Raw genomic sequence first — 19127 nt, forward strand, 5'->3', positions numbered from 1 at the left:
GAATTCATTCCTTGTGATTATCGGAATTTTCTTGAACTATAATAATTATTGAGGTGGACTGGAGTTCGTTGACTAGCATAGGACAAAAAAAAACTTCTTAGCTAGCAGCGGAAGTCAAAGTTATATTAGGACTTGAATCACGTCATTACAGCTGAATTATACGATTTCCAGAGGTACCTTTCGTGACTCAAAGATGGCGGTTGTTGTTTGGAAAATACCACTCTAGGTATTGGATAGTACACAATCTATACAACTAATGTTCCAAGTAAAAATACGCTAAATTGTTTAGTTTTTGTTACGCAGCCATCAATAGTGAAGGTTTTAAGTGAATTTGTGAACATATTTGAAAAGCAATTGCCCAATCAGTATAAAAGGTGAACTAGATTCTTCTCTAGGTGACCGCTTCTTCTTTATCAACAGTAAAATATTGGATAGCAGAGCGAAGTTGACCAATTAAGGTGACGATTTTAGAAATATTGGAAAAAGTTCACAAAGCGATACTGGATGATTATGAACAAAAAATTTCAAAAAGTGCGGTGTTAACTAAAAATTTGGATACGAGAAAACTGTGCACCAGATGGATTCCGCGTTTGCTCACAATGAAACGAAAACTGCGTCGTGAATATGTTTTCATCAAGTGCTTGGCTATATTTCAAAGTATTTTTGAGCCCCTAACCATGGATGAAACGTAGGTCTATCATTTCACAAAAAAACAATCAAAACAATGGACTGAAAAAGGAGAACAGGCTCCAAAGAAGGAAAAGTCATGGCGTCTATTTTCTGGGATAATTGACTTGAAAAAAGAAAAACTATCAATTGAATTGCAACCTCAGGCACCCCACTCACCAGATTTAGTCTCCTCGGGATAGAAGTTTATAAAAGTTGGTGCATTGCTCCGAGGAAGTATCAAATCCTCATCCCAAATCAATTCGCAATCATTGTTTAAGAGACTTTTAACAATTTCCGTCCAAACATTCACTTTTTCAAGATATTGCGTATGTTTCTTCCATTAAATGAGGATTCTCATTAGACCCATAGTGACAATTTTGACGTTTAATATGTCCATGAAGTGTAAATGTGCTTTTATTAAGATATCTTCTAATTGAATCACATCCATAATTTGTTTAAAAGAACGTTCTCATTTTGAAATCGTGTTGAATGAGCTCCTGGGTTTGTATAATTTTATAACGATGCATTTTATTTCTAGTTTATGAGTTTTTAATGAGAAGAAAGAAATATTTTTCATTTTTTTCTTATTAATATCGGTAAAACTAAACGCTGGGATAGTTTTGCAGACAAACCTCTTGGAATTTTCCACAAAATTAGGAAGAAAGGAAGGAGACAACGTTTAATGTAAATCACGTGCTTTTGTGAATATGTCTATGGGTTCCAAGAGCCTGTAACAACAAGCTAATGGAATAAAAAGCAGAATAACGAGAGCTTTTAATAATAATGTCGTACAAATGTAGCAAATTTATCTGAAAATCGTAACTAAATTCGAATGAACCGTTTGAATTTTTGGTTTATGCTTCACATATATCGAAGGATACACCAAATGGAAAAAAATTAAATTAATGCAGAGCCGTCTGAAAAATGAGAAAAAATGTCACAACAAGTCGATGCTACACTTCCAAAATTGGATAATTTTACTCAACATATTATGTAAAATGAATAATAATAAATTTACTAGTCATTTATATAGAGAGTGTTTATTTCGTACTTATTTTGATGTAAAAATGAACATATCTTTTTGAATATTTCCATAAATTTGGGAGTAATTTTGATAAAATATAGCTAATAGGGTTTTGCTTTGTTAATACCCTCAGTGCCAGACCCCAAGTGACCGTTTCATGAAAAAATACAAATTTGAAAAATAGTTCATTAGAAATTGATGCACCTCCCAGGCTATGTGTATCAATGAAGGCAGAACCATGTACACAAGTGCTCCACTTAATATGCGAATGAGTAAAAGAAAGACACATTTAGAAGGATCATTGAGAATTTACAGAAAATACTGGCCCAAATAGCAGGTCAGCAATCAAGGGAAGGCATCGTACCTTTGGAATGTCGGGACCAGCTTAGACTTTTCATAAAGCAATCTGGTATAAAAACGGTCTCCAAAAGGAACAGAAGAGGTGGAAGCATGATAAAGCCTACATGTATTCAAGATTATAATCTGGGTAAATCGTCAATAGATTTGAGTAACTTATGGGTCAGTTTTACATAGATGTACCAAATGGTATCGGAAACTGATGTTTGAAATTAGATCGGGTACCAGCTTGGTGAACACCCAAACACAAATTATTACAGATGTGCTCGAAATTTTCACTGATGATGGATTCAATCGATCTTCAACTTCAATTTTTAAGACCTACAAGTATCCACAGAGCAAATACAAAGGCAATTCAGATCCGAGAACAATTAACAGAGTATTTCATGTCACCAGAAGGTTTTGTACCATGGCAAAACGAGAAATATCGGGATGTTTTGTAGACAAATCTGTACCTCTTTTTCACGAAAATAAACTATAAAAACCTAGTTACTTACAAGTTGTGTTCAATTCTATGGCTAAGCAGCATTCTCCATGCAGCAGCAATAAAATCCCTATCTCTGTGCTTTGGGTGTTTAGGATCATATATTGCTTCTTTCGCTTGCACTAATGCAATTAGTGCTTTTATATCCATTTTCTCCGTGCAACTGTTACGACTGATTGATTCTTAAAATTTTCCACCGGCTTAGTCGCAATAAGTCTTGGCAAGTCTTGACGCGTTGCGACTTGACGGGACGTGCTTATGTATGAAATTAGATTTACATATTCTCTTTGTTTTAATGGTAAGTTAATATTTCCAATTCAAAAGCGTACGACTTAATGGATACGAATGGACTAGATTGACTTGTGACGAAATGAGCCTAAGGTGTTAAAAACACGAGTGACGTTTATTTAGTGATACACGCATACCCCAACGTAAAAGTAAGCGCTAAATATGGAAGCGCCGCAAGAGAAGGTCCATTTTTTCAGCTATCTATTTCCATCATTCATATTTTTCTCGCCTATATTGTTAATGCTTAGCTCATAATTCATATTTCATGCCAGATACTCCAAACGTGATTCCACCAAAGTTATTACAGTATCAAAATGGATCTAAAATGGATTAATCAAGATTAATTAAGCAATTGCTGCAATAGAAACTCAACAAATTTATTTATCAAACCTTGTACATATCCTCCACGCCATTTACAAGCCTGTACCTCACAAATTAACAATATTAGAGAACATTATATTTAATATATCTTATTTATTCACAGTATATATTGGGAAATTCTTGAAGGAAATAAAAAATCTATTTATGATGGATTTGATGAAATTTCGCCCTTCAGACACATCCAGATTAAGTCCATTATGAAATTTTTTGCCGGTAATATCCGAGATATCGACAGGATGTTTGCATAAAAGGGCAGGGCAGGCGGTAAATCGTTGCGAAGACCATCTATCTTGAATTGTATTGGAATGATTGTGACAACGATCGGAATTGAATAGAATGGAGAATATAATGGACTCTCTTCACGATAAGACTGAACTGTGTAATTGTTCTCTATACCGAAGCCAACCGCACCTCTTTCCCTTCGAAGTTTACAGGGCGTGAAAGGACGTCTTCTGTATCAAATTCAGTATTCAGTATTACAATTGCGGTTCCACAAAGCAATCGATAGTAATGGGGTTGTGGGCGGATAGGGGTCGAAGGCGTATATTGTTTGAATTCGATAAATACAAACATTGCTTCCATGTATTCGTATTGTTTCACAAAATAAGCAATAACTACAATGTATAAGCTATTCCACTAATTACTCGTTAGTATTATTGAAAATTCTTATTATCTAAATTCAAAAAACCACTAAAACGAAGTATTCAGTTCAGAGATTGTTTTTTTTTTCTATGAAATTTATATGTTTAATTCCAGTAGAAAATCTCCCTTCTTATCCTATATCACTCCTAATTGATAGTAGGTAAAATCGAGTTCAAAATATTTTTCTCTTAAATGGGAGACGAAAACTTGAAACTACCAATTGTTTACCAAAAGACATTGGAGTAATTCGACATAACTCAACATGATAATATCGGCTTTTACAGTGCTACTGAAACAGCCATAAAATCCAAATGATATTTCATCCCTCACACAGACCCCCTTTAGGTATTTAGTGACTTGTTTTCCACACACCAGAAATAAACTGTGTCATTAACGATAATCATAACAATAAAACAAATTCTTAGGCACTGTCTCTTATGTTCTCAATTTATTTTATACACTATACACTTCACTAACTTATAATAATTCACTTATGACTATCACTTAACTGACTTGAATAATTTATTCCAATTCTTCGATTATTTTCCATTTTGATCTGTTCACTACGACTCTTTATCATAAACTAACTAACTGCGGTACACAAACTCCTTATATACATATCCCAGAAGAATTCTTAAAAGTTCTAAAAAATAAAGAAACAAAACAAATAAGTGAATAGACTTTTCTAGGAATAATTCAAAAGAAACAATGTAAATAATCCGCCTGCTATAATTAAAACTTAAATAAAAACAAAAATCAAATGGATTACGTGGTTTATAAAAAGTAAGTCGAAGGCGCCGTACACGCCAAAATTCATAATTCCAATACATCTAGGCAGGACCGGCTCCAGGACAAAGACGCGTTCGTAACAATAAAGACATTGTGCAAGACAAGTTCAAATATTCATCGATGAAAAATAATAATGTCTTAAAGAAAATTTCCTTATTTTATTATCACTGTACTTTTTCTATAAAATCTATAGTTTATCTATTATCAATAAGAAAACAATTCAACAAAATCATACATATTTATGAAATTATTAGCTTAATCAGTCAACATTTAGATTATCAATTAAGTTGAATTCTCATTATGATGGTTACTACGCTACGTTGATTTAAGTTTGGAGCTCAATCTTATCTTATTTCAAACATTTATCCGCAAATCAAAAAACTGACCGTTTTCTCACTATTTACTCACGTGTTCCTTATGTCTGTTCACGTGGAGCTCAGTTACTTCTACTTCCAAAATTCTTTCTCCGTTAATTTAGCCCGTCCAGGTTTTCCTTGATCTTCCTCTATTTTTCGCTCTTATTTTTTTCAGCACTAATATTTTTCTTATAATCATTCTCCCACCCAACCTATACATGTGTTTGATCCATTTTGTGTGATTTTCGTAATGTTCTGCAGTTTTTGTATTTATTATTTGTCTATATTTTTTGCCGAATAAACTTATTTCTGTTCTATCCATTTTTTTCCTGTCAAATTTTGTAACCCCATGTTAGTTTGAGTATAACTACCCTTCCATCATTTTCCACCCTCACTTCTTTGGGTTCAATGTTCAATAGAGATATTTTTTCATCGCGTCGAATAGTTTTCATGCGGTTACTGCGTTTTCTGATATCCATTTAACTAATTTGTAATATTCTGGTATCATCGAGCCGAAGTATTTGAAAAATTTCATTTTATTTTGGGGTAGGTACGTCCTTTACGAATATTATAAGCTGAATATTTTTCCATCAATGTAACTGCATCCATTTTACAGTGTCCTACTTCATAGCTATTTGAAGTGATCTCTATTTCTTTTAAGATGTCTTATATCTTGTTTTCCCAATATTTAATGAGGCATAAATATAAAACCAAACTCTTTGCTATCTTATACACTAACCTTTTTCAACGTTTCAAATTATTTTTCCGTGAAGTGCATAATTTTGTAGTTATTATATATAAACATGAATTTTTTTATAGAAATCATTCACTCCAAATTAAAACAAACATCGTCATAGTTTAATTCTCAAACCTGGAAATATTTGCTACCTGCAAGCTGAATAAAGTTGGTGTTGTTAGAAAGGATTTCCAGCCGTTGGTCAATATTCAAGTTTACAGGTTTAATAAACGTGCTGCTCAAAAAAATTTCGTTTCCATAAAGCTCGAATTTAAATATTTCAATGGAAATTTAACTGGAAAAGAAATATGTTTTATTGGAATTTCCAAATCACCCTGAACGAAATCCCTTTATCAATCTTCTTCCAATTCCTACTGTACTTTTTTTACCTCAATTATTTTCGATTGCGCTCAACCCTTCGAAAGCCCATAATGAAACATTTCTGCGCGCTCCACGGCACATTCCATTATCACTTGAAATTCTTACCCCATTGTTATCCTGAGTCGTGGAATATTCAAAGTCCAATGGTTTTATTAATGACCCATTTTAAGCCTTTCTGCGTTACTCTCAGTCAGCCCTCATGATCGTACTGTTATTAAATTAGTTTTTATGTCGTCTCGTCCCGTCGCGTTGTGATAGATTCGAACCTAAAGATGCTTGCCGAATTATAATTTTTATCTCTTTGTTGAAGAGAATTAGTCCAGAGTCATTTATTATGAAAAACTCCTTCCAATGAATGACTAAATGCTTTTTAAATTCAATGTCACCTATCGTGAAAGTTAGAATGTTAAGTGATATTGAAAGACTCTCTAAATGAGAAGTATGAAGGACAGACATGAAACCAAAACCTAAATGGATATTATACTATTTTCCATAGATATGAAATAATTCTAAACCATATCTAATGATTATCTTCATGAGTTAACTTTGTAAGTTGGTGACAAAGTTATTTTGGTTTAGTAGTATAAAATAAAACATTTTTTTAACAAAACATAGTTTTTAATCAATTATATATCTTCCATTTTGCTCAATGACCTTTCTTTCAGCTTCACGATTCCTCGCTCATAAAATCTCTGGTCTTTATCAGTAAAAAACTGAACCAGGTGCGATTGAAGGTCATCGTCATTCGTGAAAGTTTGACCATTCAAAGAATTATGTAAACTTCGGAATAAATGGTGATCAGATAGTATTAAATCAGGGCTGTATGGGGGATTTGGTATAACTTAACTATAACCCAGTCAAGCTCCAATAATATACAATGAAGTTCTATTTGACTCGTGAATGCAAATAGAAAAATCTGATAATTTTTTTACCTAAAAAATATGAATTTATGTCTGTAGCACACGATGGAGAAATACCGATATCTCCAATAGTAGGAATTCTAATAGGAGCGACTCTCACTATGATAATTGTTATATTGATCATCATTGTGAGAATTAGAAGATCCCAAAATCCTTCAAGAGATGGAATTCACGTACAAAAAGTGTCAGTTGGAGTCGCACATCAGCAGAACACGGTATCATCAACTAAACCATTAATCAGCAGTGCTTCTCCAAGAGATTTAGACGAGAGAGATCCAGATGTTATTCCAGCTAAATTTGGTACGTATATTTATACTATTTCTATCGCTTTTTATTTATATACGAGTAGTAGAAAATCTTATTTTGTGCCAAGTAATTATTGTAGTTCTAGTAGTGAATAGTCGTCATTTTATACTGCTGGATAAATCTATACCACTCACCAATACTTTACGACGAAGATCTCTGGCAATTGAAGCCATCCCACATTCTGGACTTTTTAAAAGGAATGGGATTGATGGATCAGATGTAAACACTGGATTCTATAGTATCGCAGCAAGAAAACAGGATACGATAGATCCTTTGGGTCGCAGTGTATACGAAACCCCAAATCTATACATATTAAACGACGCCACTGCTTATCGCAGACTGTATGGCAGGAATATTTCGAAGAAATTGTGTACATATGCTTTCTGACAGCTTCGGCCGATAGAAATGTATTTATGTTTACGATTCGATGTTTTCAATGGTAAACAGTTGGAGATGATGAATTTTAACACACATTCATCAACTCCACGTATATTGACGGTGTGTTAGATGTGTAAACATTGCCGTGGGAATTAATGCAATTAATATTGGAAGGACTATAACCGCGTTTTGAATCTTGATAGTTGAGGGTACAAGCAAATATTGTAGTTAACAAATAATATGAGCGTCATGAATATGTCTTTTCAAATTAAATCAACCAACTATTGATTTTTTTATAACAACTAGGGTGTGACACAACCCACAAAATTAACCTTTTATTTCTTGTTGATGGGCATTATATCATATTATTATAATATATTTTCCATTCTTTATAATATATTATCATCGATGTAAGCAACCCTCCGCTGTCTTATATTCACTTCATATTTCAAGGAAAATAACCTTTCTCAGCCCGAATGTATATTAAAATCTATTTTTTTATCTGACAGGATCACCTGAGGGAGAAAGTGACAGACAAGTGGGATCCTTAAACGGTGCTCAAATTCCACCGACAACCAGAAATATCTCAAAAGTACAGAACTACGCTCAGTCTAATGTTCCTTCTCCTCAGTGGATTAGTCCAGTGATCAATGAACAGGTAAATGTATTTTTTCAGGTTTCACTTTATTAAAAAATCATTAAGCTAACCAGAGTATGAATTATTTATATAATTTGCCGAAATGGAATGGGTAAAAACTAGTGCTACAACATAATTAGGATAAATATATATGTATAAGGTAATTCATCACAAATTACACACATCTATTTAAGGCTCTATTCATTCCATAACATTTTGTCAAATGATGTGTTCTGTTGATGAGATAAACAATTACAGATCGATATTATCATAATATAAATAAAATGTAAAATATACGAAGTTCTCATGATTTTTTGCTCGTTTATGTCACGCACATATTTGATTAATAGAAGCAACATCAAATAAAACAATTAACAAAACAAAACATATTAACAGAATTATATTAATTAAAGATATAAACTTAAAATCTTGAGTCTATGAACTTTGAATCTATTCCATTAATTTATATATAACTGACATAGCAGCCACTTCGTTCTCGTTTGTGTTGTCAGGAACATTAATTGTGTCGACATCTTCTTTATCTAATCATACAGCATTATCGTCATCCTCCACACAAATAATTTTTCTAGCAGCAATTCTTTGAGGACAAAACATTATGATAGATAAAATTCTTGTGTCATCTTATGTAATTGCTTGTGTTGATTAGTGGATTTTGTATGTTCCAAAATATAGTTTACGATGAAGATTACCTACATCACTATTCTTGTTTATCTCAAACTTTGTTTCGTAAGCTAAAATCACAAAATAGTGGTTGATAAATCAATGAATTGGTGTCTTATATTTACACAGATATAGTTGTTTTTAAGGTTTTCGTGAAGTAATAGTTTAAACTTCGTGTTTTAACGTGTTTTAACATTTAGACCATAATTATTTCATTTATTTAAGACTAGTTGACAATATCTAAATGATTTTGTCCTTCTACACTCTAAATTAAGAATCTAGCTGAACTGATAGTTGGAATTGTTTGAAGTCTGTCCAATTGGTGTTATATCCTTCACTGCAGCCATTCTAAAACTTCAACATTTCTCAATCATGTATAGTCTTTTTTTTAAATACGAGAGTAATAAAATGATAAAGCAGTGTCAATCCCTAGGCGTATCAAATATTTTTTTCAAGTTATACCTCGACTATTATCGTATGAAACATTGGTTATGTAGATATAAGGGTTCAAACTTTGTTTTTGAACAACCAGTATAAGTAGAGATACTCCTCACAAATCAAAACCAACCAATATTCACAATGAGTGGTTCAATCATTTTATCAGTAATTTTCTTGAATTGTGAGATTAACTGCCTTTCCACAGTTCTTAGGCTTCACATTACGAAAATTATTTTTTCTTGAATCTTCTTCTCTTATCTGTGCCCATACCAGTTCAATCGGATTCAATTTGGAATCATATGGTGAAGATCTGAATACGCTGTTTACATCACCACTAAACCACGATTACACTGTATAACTCGCGTTTCTATAACCAAGTTCACCTTCGGTCTCTGAAGATGATAACTTGGTTTTCGAAACGCTCGTCAGACAGTGTTATCGTGAGTGTTGATGTATTCAGTATGAATATCGCGAACGGTTTTAGAAATTCCAACTTTGGTGGAGATCAAATCAGTGAAATTCCAAGATTCTCCACAATTTCATCCTACAAAAACCGTTTATACTGTTCTGTCTGCGCCCTTTCCTGTTGATGGATTGAAACCAGTAAAAAAATTATCTTTGACTTGTATCAGTTTTATCTGGCGCTGGTCCAGGCTCTGGGCTGTGAAATACATGACTATAAGATGGTAACCTTATATAAATGTGATATTTGACATATTCTCCAACCATGGAGAAAAATCAAATATTCCATTCGCGAAAATATTTACTTCAAAATTATTAAAATTTTCAATTGTTCGATACTAAATTCTAGCATTATAAAAACAAATTCAATAGTAACAAATTATATATTTTTCAGTACCACCAATACAAAAATCCAGTTGCTATGGTGAGTGGAACTTTTCCAAGAGAATCTAGGCCGAAAGATCTTCGATTGGGAAATGGAAGTTCAACAGTCCACGGCGTCACGGACTTGGAACTAAATGGAATCGCTATAAAAGAAAGACTGATGGCAAATCGACTACCAGAAAGTTGTGTCTAAATGTTACAATATTTTTATTTGACAAGTAGTATTTGGCAAATGCTGGTTGGCTTACCGTCCACGACTAGACGTATATATAAATATGGATATTTTTGATAATAAAAATGGATTATTCAATGAGAAATTATTAGCATGACCTTTTCTCAAACTGTTGGAGTTTAAATCCTCCGTGTTGTTCTATTTTCAAAATGACTGCTCCAGGTACTGAGCAATCTTTGGTGGTAATTTTCCAATAGTAATCCACCAATTTCTTCATTTTCCTACATACTTATTGACTGTCAATTAGAACTATACTTTCAGAGGAAACTTGTCTAAATGGAGATAAAATAATTCTAATAATGAAATACAGTATAACTTTTATCTTCGGATATATGTTTTGTTATTTAGTTATTATAAAAAAATATCATCAAATCCAGTGGAAACATCTCTAAAAGCACAAAATCTAATAATTTTTCCATTGAGAGAACTTGAACATATGGACAAATTAGACACCAAACAGGAAGTAGATTAAAAGTAATTAAATCTTTAATTGGTTTAAAGTTTCACCTCATCTTCTTAAGTTACAAAAGTTTAGTGCATTCACAACTTTTTTCCCAAAAGTTTTCGAATGTTTTTTATCATACTACTCCTTAGTTCTCAAACTCTTGCAATCAAGTGAAACACTACTTAAAATGCTAGTAACGAACTTTTACTTGGAAAACTAAAAAGAAAGAACTTTGTTTTGAATGCATTGTCATTATAGTCCACATAGGTGCTCTATTTTTTATTTATGTAGATACTTCTCAATTTGGATTCCCTACAGTGATTTCAATTCATTCAATAACAAAATATTTGTCGATGAAGCGTCCGATTTCGATTTTCAATATTGAATGATCACGAGATCATAATTCAAACTAAATCTCTCATATTATTTCCCGTTTTTCTCACAGGTTCCATTAGTCGTATTTTTCTGCATAATACGTAGCACAGCTTCCTTTAAATCACAATGGAAATATGATAAAACAGTACATTGTTCAAATGCAGTGATTACTACTGTCTATTAGATTTAACTGGAATCAATTGAACATTTTCATATCAAATTTCATATTATTTAAAGTTATATATGAATCAAACCTTCTTCCTTCTTCCTTCATTCATTGCCTGCCTGTTTAACATTTCTTCTAACCAATCTTCAAAATGGTGATGATGATAGTCAACTGTTTTGACTCAGAGCGTAAGAAGCAATCATCGATTCTGATTTTAGAATAGAACGTTTGCATCCACCAAAAGAATGTCTTAATCTAATGGAATCCATAACAATCAGTTGCTATTCCTTTTGTTATAAGATCGTCATTCTACGATATTATTTCTTTCTTCCACTTTTACATTTTCCATTTGGATTATCTCCATCTTCTTTAGAAGTCTTCATGCCCTTTCCAGCGTGAGATTACTGGGAGTTCAGTTTTCATTCTTCTTTTATCCATTGTTTTATAGCCTAGTTTGTCAGGGTCTCCATTTCGTTATTTTCTTCTACTTTTACTCTATTTTTTTGTTTATTACTCTAGTTTCATTTCCATATATTAACGTGGGTACAGTTATTGAGCTGTAGACTTTTGTTTTTACGTCTTCTCCTATTCCTTTTTTCTGAAAAATAGGTTATTAAGTGCATTTGGGCTGTTCTCACTCTCTATATCTATATTTTCTTCTATTCTATCAAAATTAATTCTTTACTATTGTATTATCAAATCTTCTCTATGTTCTCTTTCAGATTTTCTACTATCCTTTCGCAATTCTTGATATTTACTTCCATTCTATAATCTTCTATTGTCTACTTTTCCTTCCATTAGATCGTCTGCATATACTAATCTGTCTATTTTCACCGTTTCTAGGTTTTTGTATTCAATTTTCGTCTTCAAATCATAGTTCTCCTCTTCCATTTTTTTTTATCATCCTATTCATGATAAGTATTGATAGAAGATGACCAAGATTATCTCATTGTTCCATTCCAATATCCATCCTAAGTTCCGTTTTTATATATTCCTTCCTATTTTTCTATAAATCTAGTCATATGCCGCTTTTAAATCAATGAATGTCATATTTCTTCTCGTTATATTTATATGTTATTTATTGTTTATTTCCCTTTTCTATATGTATTTAGCTCGTCCTCCATTTTCCTTATCTTCGATTCGATTCATCTCTTGTATATTTTTAAGCCAATTGGAAGTGTTTTGACGATTTTTGTTTAGTATTTGAGTAGAGCTAGGAAACTCGTCAAAAATTTGTCTCTTGCGAGTTACTTCTATTAACGATAGTAACATCAAAAAAATTGATGCAATGGTGCTCGAAAGAGTTTCTCTTATGGATCATATTTTGGGTATAGACTGTGTCATACCAAAAACCTCAATATTTCGCAAAAACAGCGTCGTATGGAGGTCATAAAAGAGATACTTGAAAACGTATCTGAAGACGTTACATTTATCAAACTATCAAACGAATATATGGCGACGTCGAGATTGCCCAAGAAACTCAAAATGAGCCGAAACCAAAAAGAAAAAACTTGTCGGTTGAGAATTGAAGTGAATTTTCATGGAATACCAGAGTGTGTTCCACAATCAATTCGTTCCAGAGGGTCAAAGATATTTTAATATACAAATAGAACTTAGCTCATAATTTTCACATATTATTTTAGTTCCTGAAATTTCACAATTATTTTTTTTTGGAAAAGAAAAAATACTATTGAACAATTATCAGAAATATCCATATTGTACACTGAATTTGTATAAACATGCGAATTTTTAGACTGAAATTGTTGAAATATGTATATAATTAATTATAAATAGTGTATGCTTAATCTACTGGAAAAGCTGTAATTTTTTCCAGGACAATCTCTAACTGTTAATGTGAAGATTAATGTTTGTTTCAACTATAATAATTCACAAAATATACCGAACAACTCACCCTATGTGATGACAGAATATAATTTATATTCTCATGTGCTACAAAAAAACATATCTGAATACTTTGTCAACGATCCATATCGTTTTTTATATCATTTTTGAAGCTATTGACGGAATAAAAGGAAAAACAATATTTCGTAATACACTGCTCAACAATTGATACAGATCAAAGTAAATTTATGGTCAATTCAAATATACACACATGGGCCTTGTACCCAATTATAAAGAAATTTTTTCCTGTTTGTATCCTTCTTTGATTGTTATTATTACCTTTAGCGGAAAGTTTGGAAATTTAAAATTAAACTCAGCTGATATTCAAAGCTCCATATCAGGTTATTTTGATATGATATATCTTCAGAACTCGTTTACATGCATAAGTCGCGGCTGGAATCATTTTGTGATGAATGGCAGGACCTCTCAAATTCACAGTGGTTGGCAAAAACGCACCATATCTCAAACTAAAGACTATTACTGCAAGGAGGAATCCAATTTAATATGTTTGTTGCATCGATTTGGGATTGCGTAGTTCACATCAGCATTTATTCCAAATTCTGTGCGTATTTGAATTCAGTCTTCACAGGACAGCTAATTATGTACCGAAATATATTTTCCGAATACTTTCCCAAGCAAATTTCATCAATTGTAGAAATATGGCTCTACAATTTACTAAAACAAAGTTTATGCATTGTTAAAGATCAGAGATATATACCATATTGTTGTTCGTCGTTATCGAAACCATTACATATCCAATTGCTAAAAATAACTCACGTAATAATGAAAATACATTTGTTCTTCCTAATTACTGTGCAGGAAAAAGTACCGAGCATCAAAATTTTGAAAGAATAACCACAAAAATGAATTGTCATGCTGACATAAATTTACAACGCAATCCTAGGACTCAGATACTCGCCAAAATCATCTTGGTGAACCAGGCAGAGATTCAATCAACGTGTCATTTTACTATCCAATAAGCCTGCTACCAAAAACTTCTTAAAAAACTACTCCTACGTAGAAAAACTGTCCACAAGAATGGATCCCTTGACATCAATTTGAAAACCGACATAAACAAAACCGCATATTACTCTGCTGGTTTCCACAATATCGGACAGACTTTTGACAGACTGAGGCTGTACAAAATTGAAACAACTCTCTCCCCAAACTACTATCTACTTCTAAGAGCCTACATAGCCAACAGAATCTTCCAAACCAAAGTTGGCAAACAAAAGCTGCAACTTTTTCCCATTGCATCAAAGATAACGTACTAGGTCAGCTTCTTTTCGTACTATTACATCATATCACTAGAAAAAGAGAACAAAGTAGGTTAATTTGTAGAAAATCCAAAGCCTCACTAAAACCAGAGCAAACATCACTGAATATAAACCTCATCAAGACATTAAAGGTTGTAAATTATTTAACACTGGTGACCAAATCAACTCACAGATTGTATCTGTATCTGCATCTTCTGGAATCTAACATAAAATTCTAATAAATGATTCGATATTTATAATTCTTGGTCTCAAAAAAACTACGGTCTTAGTTCACTTAAATTTATGCCAAAAGCCTCCTAAACTAAGACGACTACTCGCATTCAACGCGGCGACACTTTCCATTGAAGCAAATCGTATTTTTGGCTAAGCCTTGATTCACTAGCAGCGAATTACCTCTGAGGATTAAAAGAAAAGATTAGAAAACAACAAACAAAGATTTTGAGTGCATAAAATTTCATGATAGTATAAAGATTTTTAAACATATTTTTGAAAAGTATCTTCTAGTACACATTATATCCATTTATGTTTATTGCTTCTCTTCTCCGGGTTTGATTCCTCTCTACGTATTTCGCGTTAGTGTCGTTAGTTACTGATATGTTTAGACTCATTAGATCAGATGAATATCTGCGAAAGTGCTGCGCAAAAGATTGCTTGTTCTGCGACACCAGAATAACACATATTTTGGCCGAACTAAGACTCTTCACCCAATTATTCGGACGAATGTGATATTTGACATTTCAGAACTCGTTTTTGAATATCGGTACGATTCCTATCCATATCACTTCAGAATCAACATTTGCTACTATCAAAATAATCGTACTTAACTAACAAATTCTAAATATAAAAACATATTTGTTAATAAAAAACAGTTGCCATGCGTAGTTGAATCTATCAATTATCTCAAATGTAATTTGTAAATAAATATTGTATTATAGATGTATATACATATATAGATAACTGTAATGTAAATAAAATCTTTGTGCAGATCTGTATTAACATATATTCCATGAATTTGGATGTAAATGTGTATCGGGAAGGTAAAATTAAGTGAAATTGTTATTTTTTATTGACTTAGATGTCTGCACTTGTTGTATGTATGCTGTTTCGATCCTCAATAACGATTCTTGTACCTAATAAATTCAACAAAATAATAAACAGTTGTTGATTTTTCTGAATTAGAACTTTTGGTGATAGAACATCTTAATTTGGAATATAGAGGATGTTTCAAAAAAAGGTGATCCCGTCTCTAAGATAGATACAAAGCGTATTCAAGATAAAAAGCTTTGGGAGTCTGATATGAGGTTATCATAGTCCGTTGAATTCTTTCAATTCTTGAAGTGGATTCACCTCTGTAGCACAAACCGTTTCTTTAAGATACAACCAAACTGTGTAATTCAAAGGATTAAAATTGCATTACTGAGGTCAATGAATCGGAGCTTCTGCACCTCTACAAATCCATCGATTCAGAAAACGGTTACTCAACCAATTACTCCACTTTCTATCAAAATGCGTTGGAGCTTCATCGTGCTTCCAAAACATCTTCGCTCATTAAGTTGAGTTATGTCTTCTAATATCTTGAATAAGTGATTGCTTGAAATTTAAATTTCCAAGTATAATGTGATAACCTATTAATTTGTAACCAAATTTCAAAAGAGTGCTGGTAATATGAAAATTTGGATTGAGAACTGACCTTTCTTGTAATGTTTTACAAAAATCCACTCTAACCGGTATATATCGTCCGACAAGAGCTCTTGGACTCGTCTGTAATGATAAGGATATAGCTGTTGCTCTTTAAATATCCTCCAAGTACTTTAAGAAGACGTATTTCTTGTCACACTTATCACGCTAATTGTTGGATTTTGATCAACTAAATTTGAAATTGTATTTTCTTTATTAATGGTTCTTGTTCTACCAGAATTTATTTGTTTAAGTCTTACCTTCCCAATTTCCCGATAACGTTGTTCATTGGCTCTAAATGTATTTTTACTTGGTAAGTTTCTTCGAAGGAAATTTTTCTGCATAACGCTTAACAGTTGCACTAGTTTCCTAAGCACTCCCAAAGGTTAATAGACACGGAACCTTAATAAATGATCATCGAATTGTTATTTGTTTCGTACTAAGTCCTTCAATAGCTCAATACCCACACTTATTTAATTTTGATAACCAAGATCCTATACTGATTAGATTTTTGTGAAACATTACAAGTAACGAAAGACCTCAGTCCCAATTTTTTTAAATGTATCCATTTTATCGATGGGGTCCCATAAACGGGACAAAAATTTTCCAATTCACATAATACTTAATAATGATAATAATTAATAACTGTGTGAAAATTTTATACCAGCTTCGGTTATTACTTCATAATTTTCAAATCAAAATATTCCGAAAACGGTACATCAAGTTTTATCAGGTGTACTTTCTTAGTATATTGGATGTATCAGCTTCCAAAACATATTCGCAAAAAAATTTAAATACAATGTTGCCAATAGTTGCGGAAAAATCGTGAAAAATGTGTATATATATGAATTTTTTACTCAGCAAATCCCAAATATTTTTCATTTTTCTATCTACCTAGAGACCTTTTTCTAAACACCCCGTAGAATATAATTACAGAAAATTATTAATAATAATAGTGAATGCACACTCTGAGCTACAAACTAGAAATTTCTCTATTTTTGGACTTGGTTATACCAATTGGACTTTTTTACTTGTGTTTATATTGTAGCTTAATTATTTTTTTGTCATATATTTTTTCAAATGATTATTTAAAGGTAAATTGATGTCATCTGCATCGTATTTATCAAAATTGCCTTACAACAAAAAATAATCCTACCTTGAAAAAATCATATTCAGAACTCAAATAGAGCACTGCTTCAAAAAACATATAAAATAACTAAATTATGAACTTTTGGTAATTTTTTTCACTCATACATATTTCTAACATTGTTTATGCTTCCTTTTCTTATCAGAGAAGGTCTAAGTTATAGTTTTTCACAAACAAAACATTCATAATATTTAAAAATAATCTTATCATCCTCATAATTACCAATTCAAATATATCATGTGTAAAATTGAAAATAAGCAAATAAAACCCTTTTGTATATTTATATATCGAAAATTATTTAGAAACAAAAACTTTTTGAATATTGAATAATTATTGATAAGAATATCACTTTCCATAGTCACAGATTTCACTGCTTGGTTACCCATTTCTTTAGTGATGAGTGAGAAAACTGATCTTGGTTGTTATCTACTAAAATGTAATTAAAAGCTCACTATTTAATTAATATTTTTTCAAGTTACTTACCATTAGTGGACGACAGAAATTATATTTAAACATATTTTCGAAATTATACATTAGAATATTATGAATTTCTAATGAATTATTACCTATGTCCATACAATGTGTTTGACGGAATAAAAAAATCTACACTATCATCTGAAGACAAGCAGCTGGCTATCATTGATAGGACTTTTCAAAAACTATGATTGGCTTAGCCCCATCATGTTCTGAATGTTCGGAAATTAGCGTTTTAAATCTCGTTCTGGATTAGAATTCACATTATAAGTGATCTACCACGACCTGACTCATATTTCTATATATGTATGAAATCATGTGTAGAAATTTCAAGTGAGATAAGACGCGTGATCCCTACAGCCTCCTATTCCTATGGTATTGAGCCCTTAGTGATTAAGGAAAAGACAAAGTGAACCGTATTAAACTACTTCCTAAACTAATACAAGAGGATGATTTATATGAAATAATCATTGGGCTTTTCCTATTAGATTAGATTTACTACTTTTGTCGAGGGAATAGACATCAAAAGCGCTTCTAGTATATCAGAATTCATTGATCATTTTCAAGGTATCTTTGGACAAAAGTTGACCACCATCATGACTATTTGTAGTTTCTTCACAGCTGCTCTAAACAATTGGCTTTAAGTTTCGCAGAATTTTATGGTAGTAAAACTTCTTCATTTGCGTTTCTATCAATCCATAATATTTGTAGTATCCACATTTCATAGTATCTGCCTCCATTCCGTACAGAAGGATCGAGTATATTTAACATTTTATCATTCTCTTTTTCAATTTTTTGTTCTATTTATAAATAAAGAGTTTTTAATTCCTAATTAATACTTTCTCAAAGTGGTTATTTCCAATTTGTAACTGTTCATTCTGATCGAGAATTTTCGAGAAGTGCATGTATTTAGTTTTATTCAAATTCATGTGTAGCCCAAACCGCTTGCTGACTTACGATTTCTGTAATTGTTTGAAAATCTCCTAAATTCTCAGCTATTAAGACAGTGTCTTCAGCAAATCTCATGTTATTAACTGGGACTAAACTGCTAGGGCTTCCTGGATAATTACTTCCGAATATGTATAAAAAAGTATTGGTGATAAAATGCAACCCTGTCTT

At 32.0% G+C, this 19127-nt stretch overlaps 1 protein-coding gene across 1 annotated transcript in view; it reads left to right on the forward strand.

The window, feature by feature from the left end:
• The window catches only part of LOC130900569 (nephrin-like), a 288962-nt gene extending 278329 nt beyond the window's left edge, over window positions 1-10633 (forward strand). Inside the window, exons 11-13 of the mRNA XM_057811268.1 lie at window positions 7067-7327; window positions 8221-8369; window positions 10324-10633. Of these exons, the coding sequence (XP_057667251.1) occupies window positions 7067-7327; window positions 8221-8369; window positions 10324-10506 (593 nt within the window). The 3' untranslated portion in view covers window positions 10507-10633. The remainder of the gene's footprint in view (window positions 1-7066; window positions 7328-8220; window positions 8370-10323) is intronic.
• The last annotated feature ends 8494 nt before the right edge of the window (window positions 10634-19127 follow it).

The sequence above is a fragment of the Diorhabda carinulata genome, chromosome X, assembly GCF_026250575.1.
Source record: "Diorhabda carinulata isolate Delta chromosome X, icDioCari1.1, whole genome shotgun sequence".
NCBI lineage: Eukaryota > Metazoa > Arthropoda > Insecta > Coleoptera > Chrysomelidae > Diorhabda > Diorhabda carinulata.